Below are 13,959 nucleotides of genomic sequence, written 5' to 3'. Positions count from 1 at the left end.
TGTTGTAGAGGCCAATGGAATGATGAAAACACCCCCACATAGAAATATACAAGTTTTTAATTTAAAAAAATCCGCAAAAAGCATAATTTTATTATAATAGGATTGGCAGGATAAATAAAAATACAATGCAGATTTTCTTTTGGAAATAATTTTGAGCACTAATAACAAACTATGTACAAATTCATTGTTTATGAAAAAACCAATCTCACTAGCCAGAGCAATCTATTTAAATAAAACAAGCTACCAATAAATATTAAAAGTGTGTTAGCGTTCTTGGTAGATTGTACAGATGAAGACTATAAATAAAATAACCTTAAATAAACCAAGCGCTGATTTTCAGTATAAAAATTCCACTATTATTTAAATTAAAATTGACTATCATAGTCATTGGTAGCTTCTTCTCTTAAATAACAGTGGCTAAATGAGGACATGTTTTTTTTTGGTTTCTATACAGTTTTTTATAGCGGTATTCTCTAGCTGATACTGTAAAAAACAGAACCAGGTATAGAAGGAAGGAGGGAGGGGATGAAATGTAGGAATTAATTTAAAGTGATTTTTTTGTTTCAGTAACTGTTTTCATGCCCAGCTAAAATGTACAAATTTGAAGGGCTTGTAACATCATCTACAGGGCGACTCTCTAAAGTTACAACCCTGGAAAAAAAATGGAAAATGTTTAAAAAGCCCTATTATTAAAGAAAAAGCTTCTTACCTATCAAAACCAAGAAGTCGAAAAACTCGAGTGGTGTCACTTATTTCTTGAACAACCTCATTGTTTTTGAAGCTGCGACCTTGCATCCCATGTTTGTGAAAAGCTAAAACACAATCTGTCAAACAGACTAAAAACAAAACAAAATTAACACGGAACAATTCTTCAGTTTTATCTAAACAAGGAAATAAAAACCAACCAATGGATTCCACTGGGAAATCAAAATGAAGTTCAGCAGGTTGCCTTCTACTTGATTTTAATTTTCCTTGCAAATTTACCACTTTTACTAAATCTAAGGATAATAAATCATTGTACATCTTTAAAAAGCTAATAAAATGCTATATTTACTATCGTAGCAGACAAGAATGCTGTCCTTCTCAAGTTGAGTAACACTGACTACGTTTAACTGGTCATATCGTGGAATCACAGTTTCTGTCCCTTCTTCCCTATCATCTTCGTGGAACCAACAAGCCGAAGTGTTCAGATTTATCAAATCCAACCTAAGATCTCGGCCTCTTTCATATCCCCGTCGCACACCGACACAAATCATGGGATATTCCAAATCGGGAGTAATGATCATTTCAAAAACTTTCAATTTTGGAGGTAGCATCATGCAATCGAAGGTTTTTAACAACATGAATTTGTTTAACGGATTGTACCACTGCATTAAAAACAGCCCTCCAGGCATAGCACCACACAAGTACTTGTAGCCATTATATGGATTACGACTGACACAACACCGCAGACAGCCCTTGGTATCTGGAACTTTTGTAGTTGTAGAATACTTCCTACAAATAGTTAAATAAAATTTTGTACCATTATAACTTTCACTGCCAGAATTAACAAAATAAAGGCATACCTTGGAACAAATCTTTCTGGAATTTTGTTCATAGGTAATGAGAATCTATGAGTTTGCCTACTATGCAAAGCTAGGAGGTCGTGTCTGTGCAGTTGAAGAGTTTTGCCTAGGGATAACGGATTTTTAGCAATAGAAATACACTTCAAGAGATCCAGTGAAAAGTTTCAAGATGTAAACCTGTTAATGTCATGAGTACATCCTTAATGACAAACATCCAAGTTGTTCTTCTAGGATAGAGCTAAAAACAAAGCAAAAATTGAAAATTTCTTAATAATACTAAACCAAAAGTTACTTAAAAATACGGTTTTTTAAGTACCTGATCTACGCAGGCATCGTGCAACTCATTGAGGTTAAGAGTATAGATGCCTTCCTCGCATCCAAAAAGTATGTGTTGATCTCTCGTATCTGGATGAATCCAACTGGCAGTGCAGTGAATTCTTAATGGGCAGCCATTAAAAACTTTGGAAAAACAAGCACCCATCTATTTAAACGGAAAATATGCATGTTACAAATACAAGAAAAAACTCTGAATAATATTTATTTACGTGGACTTTAGGAGTTGGAGGGAGGCCGTTACTAACAGGACGCTGAAAATTTTCAAAATACAAATTAATAGCCAATAAATTAATGAATAATCCGGCATGGCTCCAGATTGTTGACATTTACCAAGCATTTTTAATTTATTAATTAAATCATTACAGCTTAAACATTTCGTCACGGTTACCTACATGCTAGAGACACTGCAGCTGCAAGTAGAGATGCTGCTGAGATAACTTATATTAAGAATATATATTTTTACTAAATAAAAGTAAATTAATATTATTAGAAATCCAAAACGATGGCCCCTCACAAAATTTTTGTCTGGAGCCGTGCCTGTGAACAGTGAGAATGTAACTTACGGGTGGGGTATGCTTTTTGCGCTCCTTCTGCCTAGGAGGAGCTTCGGGTGGAGCATTTAAATCTTCAACTTCATCCATAAAAGTAGAAGTGATTGGAGGAGGAGGAGGTGTTGGTACATCATGATGAGAGTTAGAATCATCTCCTGTGTCTGCATCATAATACTCTAGATCGGAGCCTGAATGCCGGTTACGGTTGTGCCCTCTGCCGCCAGCGTGTCTAGAGGATACATTTGATGATGGTCTTCCTCGTGGGAGTTGGCCATTTGATAACAATTCCAAATGATTCTTTAATTAAAAATTTTATCCATATAATAAATAAAGTAACAAACAAAATGTGACGAGGTTTAACTGTTTCCAATTTAAAAAAATTTGAAATTTTAATTTTCAGTTTCAACAAATTGGGAAATCACATTTAGAATTTTAATCTTCCTCTTAATCCAAACAGATCAAAAAAAGGCTCATTGTTTGATCTGTCCCCGTACATTAGGAGGTTAAGTTTCTACCCAAACAAAATTAAATTACCTTTTCCGAGGTAATGGCACTGCTACTAGGGTCAGGGCTCTCTACAGGCAAAGTGGCTCTTGTAAGCGCAAAAAAGTTAAAATTTGTCAAATATTATTTTCTTACACATACATAACTTTAGAAGATTAGGCGTAAAAAAAAAATAATAACATATATATATATATTTCTACTAGCAAAATTGAAGATGGTTGCAATAAAAAGTAAGCGAGGAAACTTACTGTTGGCTAAATTGAATATCCTCCTCAAATTCTGCCAAACTTCTAGGATGGCCCCTAACAACCAAAATACAAAGCACAGAAGAGGAAGGAAAGGAATCACATAATGAGAAAAAATGAACAAGGATTGAAAAGGAATAAAAAATTCAGACAAAAAACTTAAATACACTACAGCTATAAATTACACAAAACATGTATAAAACAGTTTGGAAATGGGAATTCAAAAACACATGACAAATGTTTTTGCATATCTAAAGAGCTTGCACACAAATACATGCTCAAAAATGTTGATATTGGTAATTTAATAATCAGAACAAAATTAAAAACTTTATCCAGCAGTAACAAGAGATTACGACTTATTCTCAGAGCAGTGTTCCAAAAATACAATTTTCATTAATATTGTGCATACCATTGGTAAATAGGGGTAGACATTGGGAAACAGTAATTATTTGTGAAGTTGAGAGAATTTTTCCAAAGCAATCGAAAAAGTTCAAAAAACCGAAAACTCTCAACTTAAACTTCTAAAACTACTTTTTTTTCCACAAAAACAGTCTGTCACGTCACTTTGATTTTTGAAAATAAATTAATGTTAAGTTAATTACCATAATTTACCACCTGTTAAACACTACTTCGGAACACTGTCTTAAATCCCCTTAATAAATCAATAGTTATGATTTTTGACTACTAAAATTCCCGCATTACATCCATCCTGCTTGCCATTTTATTTATTCAAAATTCTCAGGTCAAAATAAAATCCAACAGCTTTTATCCTGGTCTGACCACAGCATGCAGCGGAATTGGCCTCATCAATGTGATAATCAAATAAAACCAATAAGAAAGCGAAAGAAACCACACCAAAGACTGAAATAAAGAACCAACCACCCCATTCTATACAAAATTATTTTAGCAATAAAAGCGAAATTAATAAAGGATTAAATTCATTAATTCCTTCGGAAATTAATTTCCTTCTCTTCAAAAAGCGACAAAGTTTACTAGACTCATTGCCCTATGTAGTTTGGTCAAATTCGGCAGCATTGGCAGTTCACTGGAAGTCACAGTCACGGTAGCGAGGGAAATCACTATTAAGATATTTTTTCTCTCTTGTAATTGATTACCTTTGTCTGAGTTCTTGATCAACCACCTCCAGTAAACTCCTGAGGGCATCAGAAAATTTCGCTTCAATTTCATCGCTCGTTTCATCAGAACTCTTAACTACGCCATCACAGCTAAGTTATCCCCGCAGAAAAAGGACTTTGGTAATACTTCCCCCTTTCTAATTTTGGGTTACGAGTTAGTGCATCTCATATATCATTATAGCGGGGTGATTTATTGAAATAATCACAGCAGAGGCTAGTAAGTGTAAAACTAGTGGGTAGAAGCAAAAAATAATCCCTGGTTGTACTCCCAATTCTACGTCGTTAAACAAAAATAATGCAATGATTAATTAAAACCTAGAACTAAATTTGTGTCTTACGATATGGGAAACAGCCCAGTCCAAACTCGTAAATGTTAGTTAAAAACTCTCAAGTTATAGTTTAATGGCTAATATGTTGTAAAAACAACAAACACTCGTGCATCATTCAATCTTTCAAGAATAAAAATTCAATTTTTTTATCGGAAACCTTTTATCTATATACTGTGAAAATTTTGAATTTTTATTCTCTATCACAGAATACGGCAACCACGGCAGCAAAGAAAAATCAAATTATCTGTTATTTATAAGGAAATAAATTAAACTAAAACTTTTAGTTTAATTCAAGCGTCAACTTTTTTTTGTTCCAGTGACTGCCATCCTTTCAAATCATGAACAGGTACGATTAACAAGCAGTCTACTCAGGGAAACTAAAAAAACGCACCTAAATTCTAACAAGCTAAACAATCCAATTATCTTACCTTCTATTCCGCCTAATGAATATTAAAATAATATAAGAAAGCAGCGTTGGAAAGAATTCACATAAAAAAGAAAATTAAAAAAAAAAGGAAACCCAGGAAACCATCTTAACAAAACCTTTTAGGCATCATTCACACCAAAAATGGAAAAGAAAGTACGGCTCACTTGTATATAATATCAGTGTCATTGTCTTGCTCCATCCAGGCAGTTACCAAATCATAACCATTATCCGTCACAGTATCCTTAATTTGACAAAGCAAAGCATCACTAAAAAAAGCTCTAGAGTGAAATAATGTGACAATTAAGTATCACCTCAGATATTCCCCAGGCCTGAGTAACGTCACAACGATCTGATACTTGGTCAGTAGCTGTGGACAAAGCTGTTAATAGGGGAGGTTCAAAATTTACACTTTCCACTGAAACAAACGAACAGTATGAAAAGAAGCATTTAGTCACAATATACAAACACAATAAAGGGTTGTTTTTAAAGCCTCAATCTGCTCGCTGCTTTGACTAGTGGGATTGTTGTAAATTTACAATACACAATCTAGCCAAAACAAAGGTCAAAAATCGCTTTCACAAGTGCTATCTATTAATAAATTACTGTTAATTTCGGATCTTGTCCGTTGTTTACATCTAGCTGAACGTTTTGAAGCAATTCGTTGTGGAACATTTGGTAGAACCTATATTGCAGATGAAGTTGTAAAGAAAGTATATTAAAAAAACACCAACTTGGACTTACCCCTTCTTCATCAGGCTCAAGATCCAAATAATTATGATGAGGGTTGCTAACTTTGTCTAGCATTTCTTTGGCCAGCCTCTTATTGATATGCTCACCTTGTAGGAAGGGATGCTTAACAGATAAAGAGTATAGATTAGGTTTATAATGTAAATTTTGGTAACATTAAAGAATTATTTACCAAGAGGAGTCTTTCAGCTGAAGGCCTTTTCTTGGGATTTTTGGTTAGAGAAACTTTTACAAAGTGATGGAAGTTTGGAGTCCATTTACTCTTATCCTTAAGGGTCGGTGGTTTGAAACCTGACTTGGACATGATAAACAGAGCCCTCATGGGGTGCAAATCAAACATGGGTGGTTGAAGTTCAGCTAATTCAATGGCAGTCACCCCAACAGCCCATATATCACACTGTTGATTGTAACCACCTTTGCGTTCCACAGCAGCAACTTCGGGGGCCATCCTGTTTTCCAGCGAAAGAAAAGTAGATGTAGTAAAGAACTTCTTTCTTTTAAAGTAGTTGCTTATCTCACCAATATGGGGTCCCAATGAAAGACTTCCTTTTATTTATTGTAGCAGTTATTTGAGCAGATACTCCAAAGTCCGCTAAATGTTAAAAAATTTTAACATTGGAGTTACTTCATTCAATATTTTGGATATTGGGCATACCTAATTTAATGCCACCATCCTCCATGAGCAAAATGTTGGCCCCTTTGACATCCCTATGCATTTTACCCATACTATGCAAGTAGTTGAGGCCTTTTAATGTCTCGCGACAAACGTAAGCTATTTGAGGTTCTGTCAGAGGTCCAGTAACTATTGAAAATAACAATCGCAATCAATAAGTTTTGATGTTACGGATCACCTCACAGCTCATAACAAAGCACAGAATTCCATTTTACTCCACATCTGCATTTTATTGAGCTATCAGGTTTTTTTATTTTAATCTCAATTTATTAAGGAACTGATTTTTGAACGTACTGTGATAAATGTCTTGCAAAGAGCCTCCTCCACAATATTCCATACAAATCCACAATTTCTCACGCCTACATTAGAAACAAGTTCAATGTCATTGACATTCATATTTGACTATGAACCCACGGTAGCTTTCGCTTTCTACACCCACCAATTTCTTTGAAAGATTAGGGATAAAAAGAATAAACCAACCTCAAATAACTTCCAAAGTAGGCCACAATATTAGGGTGTCTACAGTCTTTCATCATCAGTATTTCTTGCTGAATTATGGCAAAATCATCTCCTTTCAATTTTAAATAAGCGTATTAATTACATAGTAATGAAAAAAAAAAGATGTGATATTATAAAGTTATTTAAACAGCAAAATAATTAGGAATTCAATGTAAAAGCATATCTATTGAAATAAGAGCTTATTCCCATTAGTCACAGACATATTGACATGAATGGAGCTACCTGGTTCTAATTTGATGATTTTGACAGCTGAAAGCTCTCCAGTAGACAACCGTCTTGCCTGCAAATGTGAAGATAAAAAGTGTTAACTTTGTACTCAGCCTTCTATAAAAGTTCTCGACAGAATATTTTAATTTTTGGGGAAAATTAAATTAAAAGTACATTAAAAAGGACAAATGATAAATTTTCCCTTTTTAAATTAATACTGTAGGTCTTTAAGAATATGACCTAATTCCTTTTAACAACACCAAAACATCATAAAAAATTATATACACCAGCCACAAGCACCTACAAAGGGAATTTTATAGATACGTCTTTTATCTTTTTCAATGCAGCATTCATTAAAGCGTGACAAATTCAGACATTTTAGCATTGGACTCAAGTTATCAACAAAAAAGTGAACTTTAAATTGATGCTCTAAAATCTTTAAGCTAACTTAAAAGCAGGATATACGGTTTTATTTTTGTGTGGGATAATTTTCAATCTTTTAAATTACCAAGAGGGTAGTTGAAAAAAACAACTGAAGTGTATTAATCCCTTCAAAATGAACTGTTTAAGTTCAATTACTAATACCCTGTATGAACATTAAACTTGGATAGATTTATTGAAAGTATTATCCTATAAGTCTACTGAGATTGTTAAAAAGATACGCGATACATTATGCACATAAGCATTATTATCCATTTAAAATTGTTCATACTTGTATTATACACTAAGAGGGATAGGAAAGGGGATATTAAAAAACCAGAATTTTCAAAGGAAGAATAAAAAAGAGATCTTAAGCAGATGGAAAAAAACCGTTGTACAAAACACCTGCATGATAATAATTGCCTAAAACATATACTAGAGGCAATGGAGCAGCAAAAGACCAACTTTTCTTAACTAACATAAACTTGGAGAAATACACACAAAAAAAAAAGAATTTCTTGTTTTACTACTCATTCATGAATTCCAAAACTACTGGTAGGATATTAACATACTTCTTTAAAATAAGAATCTGGTGATATTAAACCAGCAGCTTTTAAGCAAAAAATCCCTTGATTCATTTTGTGTGTGTGCAGCCTACTATTATTTAAACTAAATTATTACGTATGAGATAATTTTGAACTGGGCTATACACATCTAGCAACACATTTCCGTTTCAGTGGCACAAAAGGAGTTAGACACTACATTAATTTCTATAATAAAATATTAGTAGGTAAATTCAAATAAGAATGTTTCTTTTTGACAAGTTTCATGATGTCATAGAAGTTTACTCATAGGATTCTGAACACCCAGGAAATATAAAAGGACGCTCATGCTATCAGAAAACAACAAACACAAATTTTTTAAGGAAACTCTTATAGGAACTAAACAAAAAACATGATTTGTTTGCCAATAATACTGGGTGACACAATGTCAGTTCAAATATAAATCTCACAATCTAAGCTATGTTATTACTAGTAGCATTATCAGGGGTTTCTGAGAATTTGGAACATCTTGTAAGGAGGAATAACTAAGGCACCTCTGTAGTGCAGGTGGCACTGATCAGGAAATTTGTGGTATATATTGAATAAACGCAGTTACATATTACACATTTAGACTGAGACATACTAATGACACTAAACAATTATAATTATTTTATAAATGGCAAACAAATATGAACAAAAGACTAATTACCTTATACACATCACCATAGGTTCCACTGCCAACCCTCTGTATAAGTTCATAATCATCTTGAGGGTTTCGCCTTGAAATGCTATCCAATGCATTAGCTGAAGCCATGCTAGTATATTTTTCTTTTTTGGTTGCTAAACACTCAAGTTTGGTTTCATTTTAATATAATTATAGCACCTGATTTGGCAAGCACTAAATAGTTTTAGAAAATCTAGTCTCTAATTAAGTATATATACGAATTACTAACTGCCGTTTCACATTTCTTCAGCCTTGGGCAACAAAATTCCTCAAAACATTTTAAGCCTCTGTCTTTCTGTAGTAAATGTCAAAACTTCAAACGAACACTACTTCTTTCAAATATTGCGGAAAAACTTGGTTGATATGATCCAACACTTATTAACTGAAAATTTAACACACTATTTGTGTGATTTCTCTATTAAAAAAAATATTTTCGTGGAACCTAAAAAAGTAATCCGAGTTGTAATGTCCGTGTCCGTTTGTGAAAAGACTTCTCTGCTTTGCAGCTGTTGGCATAAATTTCCTGCCATGCGCAGTAAAAGAGGGGCATTTTGGGGCAAAATAAGGGGTCACGAGATTTTCAGACGGGGTGTCTCTTTCCGGCCAGACTTTACGGTTGAATTAATTTCTATTTAAAAACCGTATTCGTTCTATTAAGCTTTATTAGTTATAATTTTATAATTGATTAATAATAGTAAAATGTCAATCCCCGTAATTAATAAAGTCGTAATCTTTGGTGCTACAGGGAATACTGGCTTAGCAACAGTTTCGGAAGCCATTAAAAAGGGTATTTCCATGATTTTTTATTTTTGTAATCGTGATAGATGGCACTTTTCGTAAAATAATTTTCAAGTTACTACATAGACGGCAGCATATTCGTCATGTTCATAATTCTTTCCCGATTCTTATTATTTTCTTTATTAGTCCCGACAGTCCGCAACCTTAATTCAATACCATAGTAGTAAAAAAATGGTTTTCATGAAACAGTTACCCGTTTTCGTAAAACTCGCGAATAGTGTAATAATTAAAAAATACGCGTATAGTCCAAATTGTGTATTATCACGTTTTAGAGTTCAAACCAGATCCTTGGCTACACCACCCATTGAAATGAAGTTAAGTAACGAAGAATTGAAGGTCGAATTTTTAAATGGAGAAGAAAAGGGCATAGTTGTAATTGGCTTGAACAGACCCAAAACCAAAAACGCCCTAGGAAGAAATATTGTAACTCTGATAGAAGAAAACTTTTCAAAACTAAAATTTGAGAAAGACATTAGAGTAATAATTGTGAGAAGTTTGGTACCCGGTATATTTTGCGCCGGTGCAGATTTAAAAGAAAGGGCTAAAATGAAAGAACATGAAGTTGGTCCAGCAGTAGCCCGAGGAAGGGCTTTAATTTCAGAGTTTCAAGAGTTTCCAGCTCCTACCATTGCTGCTCTGGATGGAGCTGCTCTTGGGGGTGGATTAGAGTTGTCTTTAGCATGCGATATCAGGGTGGCTTCCTCTAGTGCCAAAATGGGCTTAGTGGAGACAAAATTGGGTATAATACCAGGAGGAGGAGGAACGCAAAGGCTCGCCAGAGTTGTGGGTCCATCCATAGCGAAAGAACTTATATTTTCAGCAAAAGTAATTGACGGAGAGCAAGCTCACAATATCAATTTAGTAAATCACGTTGTGCCACAAAATGAGAAAGGCGATGCAGCTTTCTTAAAAAGCTTAGCAATAGCTCGAGAAATAGCTCAAAATGGGCCAGTTGCTCTGAGAATGGCTAAAAAGGCCATTAACAGGGGCATAGAAGTGGATCTAGCATCTGGATTAGCATTTGAGCAAGCTTATTACGATGGAGTGATACCTACTAAAGACAGAATTGAAGGAATCATGGCTTTCATTGAAAAAAGACCGCCACAGTTTACTGGGGAGTAAATTTGATTAAAAATTAATTGTTTCTTAAAGAACAAAATTTTATTTTCCATTGCTCTTTATGTAACTTACGACCGAGGGGTCAGTCATTTGGCCAAATCCCGTACAAAATTTAAAAAAAAATCAACAAATCCAAAATCCAAGAATTTTGCTCCCACAGACAAATTCACAATAAAATATCCAAAATCTAAAGAGGCAAATGTCCGACCCCTCGCTTACACCATTACGATGTATTTTTAATTTTAATAATTTTTGTCAAAGAAAATTGCGAAATTAAATGGTCCAATCGGTAGATTAGAGTCCGTTCCCTGGTAGCTGACTTCACCCAGAACACCCGGTGTGTGACGGGTGGAACATTTCTACACGCGGCATTACGCCAGATTTGATTTTTACCGCCGCACGAATGTTCGAAAATATATTTTTTTACGTAATAAAAGTGTTATACAAAAATGCATTTTTGCACTAATTTTTATAAAACTTTCGTCACACCGTAAAAGATACGGGAAATAATAATAATCAGCTAAGCTAACACCCAAGGCACCACCACTAACAGCTAGGAGCAACAAACACAAGGAGAATGCAGCTAGCCTTTAAACACGCTAATACCCTATTCAGACGAGGCTAATAAAACTGGGTTCAGTAAACCAAAGTTAAATTTTTATAGCACATTTCAGTATAGCTAAATAAGCTCTGGTTTCAAAAACGGGATCTAAACCCGGGTTTATAAGCCTCGTCTGTAAAGAGTATAACGAAGGGTTGTGTACGAATTTCATTGAACGAGCGTCACGAGCCTTTACACTGAACGTTTTACGGGTGGAGGGGGAAGACAATTTCCGAATTTTCCCCTTCCGACGGCAGCAGGCGCTAAAGCGTCTAGCCAATGAAAAACCGAGGGGTAAGACACTCTGCGAACTCGGTGTACACTGCCGTACCTTTGGCAGTGCTAAATGGAACTCGCAAACTCTTGAAAATATGTACTTTTAACAGTGCTAAATGCACGAACTCGGTGTACAGATTCTCTGAGACTGTCTTACCCCTCGTGAAAAACGTACACAAGAAAATCCATGATGGGTTGCGTTCTCCTTGTGTGGAGTGCTGTGTTTGTTGTTCCTAGCTAACAGTAACAAGTCAACTAGAGTCTAGATACTTATAAAGCCAATTATAAATTGTGATTGTTAATAATTTTTCCTGAAATTAGAAAAACCACTATTTCCCCTTCCACAATAGAAAATTAGAATTAGAAGCGCTCTTTTTGAAAATATAATAAAATTCCATGTTATGTCTACCCCTTCGGCCTTTTTGGTCGGAAGAGATCAGTTAGCATTCTGAAAAATTTTTGCTTTGTATAGGGAATATTCCTTTACGTTTCCGATGAAATTAATTGCGCAAACTCGCAGTGTAGGTTCATATTTTTGGAAAAAACTTTGATAAATAAATTTGATACGTAATAGGATACGATGTAACGGCTTTCGTCAGGGATCCCAAGAAACTACCGAAAGAGATGAAGCCAACCGCCGTTATACAAGGGGATGTCCTCAACAAAGATGACGTGGCTAAAGCTGTCGGCGGTAAAGACGGAGTCATCGTAGCTTTGGGGACCAGAAACGACTTAAGTACTTATATTTTTACCGTTCACAAACTACGTAACGCAAAAAATATACACACTCTCGTAACAAATGAAACGACCCTCAATCCCTAAATTAAGTAACAAATACATCAATATTATCAAATTGACGTTGTTTATACTAAAATGTAGAAAAATTCGGTTTTTTCTTAAAATAATTATTTTTTTTTTTAAATATGATCTCTGGATGTAATAGTTTTAGTAACATGGTGTATTTCGCCCCCCACAATTTTGGCTGCCGAATCATATTTTGAAAAATTGGTGGCTGCCTTCATAGGTGCGTGTTTAAATCGATTCATATTTGCAGTATAGGAGGATAGATACTTCTCTCTTAAGTATATAATATATTTCTGATAACACAAACCCACTTTCCACGTTACCAAATTTGTAAACGGTCCTCGCTATATCTTAAAGAACGAGACATCTATTAACTTACACTTGTGTAAATTATTAAGGCGCAACTACAATGATGTCGGAGGGCACTCGCAATATAATAGAAGCCATGCAGGCTCACGGGGTTCAAAGGATTTCTGTCTGCGTCTCATGTAATAAACAAGTTAAATTAGCAGCCTTTAAAACCATCTCATGAGATAATTTCTACTCAACGTTTTCAGCGTTTCTATTTTGGGAACGAGCTAAAGTACCAGTGCAATTTATCCCGCTAACGGAAGATCACGAACGTATGGTTCAAGTATTGAAAAGCAGCGATCGGCAGTGGGTCGCCGTCTTCCCACCTCATATATCCGGTAAGTGTATATAAAGAACGCCTACCCGCAAATGAGGGGTCGGACTCTGGAGAATTTTGCGAAAGGGATTAGTGCCAATCACTTAAATTTGTGTCTGAAGGCAGAAATTTGAAATTGGTTGACGGAATTTCATACTCCCTTTAAGGGGATTTCCGAAATCTGAAACTGATTTTTAGATTTTTAAGTATGAATTTCGTGTTGATTTAAAGCTGATTTTGAGATTTTACGATTGATTTAAAGCTGATTTTGAAGTTGATATCAAAGTCTACGGGGTTTTGACGAATGTCCGACCCCTCGACTACCAAAGCCCAAACTCTTAAGCGTCCATCACGCGCTATCTTTTCAGATAAGCCAGCTCGTGGAGATTATAAGATGGTCAACGATGCCGCTGTTAATCGCGAAATATCCAAATACGATTTGGCTGAGATTCTGGTCAAGTGTCTGACGGCTGAAGAGCATATTGGACACACCGTCGGTATTGGCTACCCACCAACCTAATTACTTCTCCATATCCTAAAGCAAAAGTGCCTTATCACAGTTATTCTTCTAGTGTTACTCTCATTTACTTAAATTCGACATAATTTTTCTTTTTATAATGGCACACGTTATTTTTGTTATTTTTCTGTTTCATTTCTTACGATTTTCATTATTTTCCGGCACTGGGTACTTACGACATATATTCTTCCAAAGCAACCACATTTATTACTGTTTTTCTTAGCGAAATAAATGTAAAATTATTATACGCAA

The 13,959-nt window shown here is 34.9% G+C and overlaps 3 protein-coding genes across 7 annotated transcripts; 2 read left to right on the top strand and 1 right to left on the bottom strand.

Moving 5' to 3' along the window:
- Positions 1–87: 87 nt before the first annotated feature.
- On the bottom strand, positions 88–9,534 carry hppy (MAP4K3-like protein hppy). Of its 5 annotated transcripts, XM_090154707.1 has the most exons (24): positions 9,155–9,534; positions 8,911–9,084; positions 7,255–7,312; positions 6,994–7,084; positions 6,808–6,872; positions 6,496–6,642; positions 6,360–6,432; positions 6,013–6,289; positions 5,835–5,945; positions 5,697–5,775; positions 5,405–5,508; positions 5,258–5,334; positions 4,317–4,355; positions 3,205–3,258; positions 2,987–3,044; positions 2,465–2,749; positions 2,111–2,152; positions 1,882–2,046; positions 1,743–1,803; positions 1,566–1,671; positions 1,055–1,494; positions 906–998; positions 710–836; positions 88–651 (listed from the first exon to the last, which is right to left on the bottom strand). In XM_090154707.1, the coding sequence occupies exons 2-24, from the start codon at positions 9,013–9,015 to the stop codon at positions 564–566; spliced, it is 2,745 nt and encodes a 914-aa protein (XP_090010833.1). In that variant the 5' UTR covers positions 9,016–9,084; positions 9,155–9,534; the 3' UTR covers positions 88–563. The 5 variants fall into 5 exon arrangements, with proteins under 5 accessions (XP_090010833.1, XP_090010834.1, XP_090010836.1 ...); XM_090154708.1 differs by having other exon boundaries at positions 5,405–5,472; positions 8,911–9,534; XM_090154706.1 differs by having other exon boundaries at positions 89–651; positions 8,911–9,534.
- On the top strand, positions 9,494–13,951 carry LOC149935859 (flavin reductase (NADPH)). Its single transcript, XM_090154715.1, has 5 exons — positions 9,494–9,712; positions 12,294–12,455; positions 12,922–13,011; positions 13,081–13,212; positions 13,559–13,951. The coding sequence occupies exons 1-5, from the start codon at positions 9,625–9,627 to the stop codon at positions 13,708–13,710; spliced, it is 624 nt and encodes a 207-aa protein (XP_090010841.1). The 5' UTR covers positions 9,494–9,624; the 3' UTR covers positions 13,711–13,951.
- LOC149935860 (methylglutaconyl-CoA hydratase, mitochondrial-like) lies at positions 9,781–11,294 on the top strand. The gene has a single exon (XM_090154714.1). It carries the CDS (start codon positions 9,895–9,897, stop codon positions 10,843–10,845), a length of 951 nt encoding a protein of 316 aa, XP_090010840.1. The 5' UTR covers positions 9,781–9,894; the 3' UTR covers positions 10,846–11,294.
- Positions 13,952–13,959: the final 8 nt, after the last annotated feature.

The sequence above is a fragment of the Leiobunum rupestre genome, chromosome 7 (assembly GCF_980474605.1).
Source record: "Leiobunum rupestre chromosome 7, qqLeiRupe1.1.hap1, whole genome shotgun sequence".
Classification (NCBI taxonomy): Eukaryota; Metazoa; Arthropoda; class Arachnida; order Opiliones; family Sclerosomatidae; genus Leiobunum; species Leiobunum rupestre.
This window is presented reverse-complemented; position numbering and strand designations above follow the sequence as displayed.

What these genes read in the sequence shown, in the direction of transcription:
- LOC149935860 (XM_090154714.1), top strand. Translation starts at nt 9,895, where the DNA reads ATGGTTTTCATGAAACAGTTACCCGTTTTCGTAAAACTCGCGAATAGT.
- hppy (XM_090154707.1), bottom strand. Translation starts at nt 9,015, where the DNA reads ATGGCTTCAGCTAATGCATTGGATAGCATTTCAAGGCGAAACCCTCAA. An exon ending in AGGCCTGGGGAATATCTGAG is followed by an intron (nt 5,335 to 5,404) that starts GTGATACTTAAT and finishes TGTCAAATTAAG; the next exon opens with GATACTGTGACGGATAATGG. An exon ending in CATTCTTGTCTGCTACGATA is followed by an intron (nt 999 to 1,054) that starts GTAAATATAGCA and finishes TATTATCCTTAG; the next exon opens with ATTTAGTAAAAGTGGTAAAT.
- LOC149935859 (XM_090154715.1), top strand. Translation starts at nt 9,625, where the DNA reads ATGTCAATCCCCGTAATTAATAAAGTCGTAATCTTTGGTGCTACAGGG. An exon ending in GGGGACCAGAAACGACTTAA is followed by an intron (nt 12,456 to 12,921) that starts GTACTTATATTT and finishes TAAATTATTAAG; the next exon opens with GCGCAACTACAATGATGTCG. An exon ending in CTTCCCACCTCATATATCCG is followed by an intron (nt 13,213 to 13,558) that starts GTAAGTGTATAT and finishes CTATCTTTTCAG; the next exon opens with ATAAGCCAGCTCGTGGAGAT.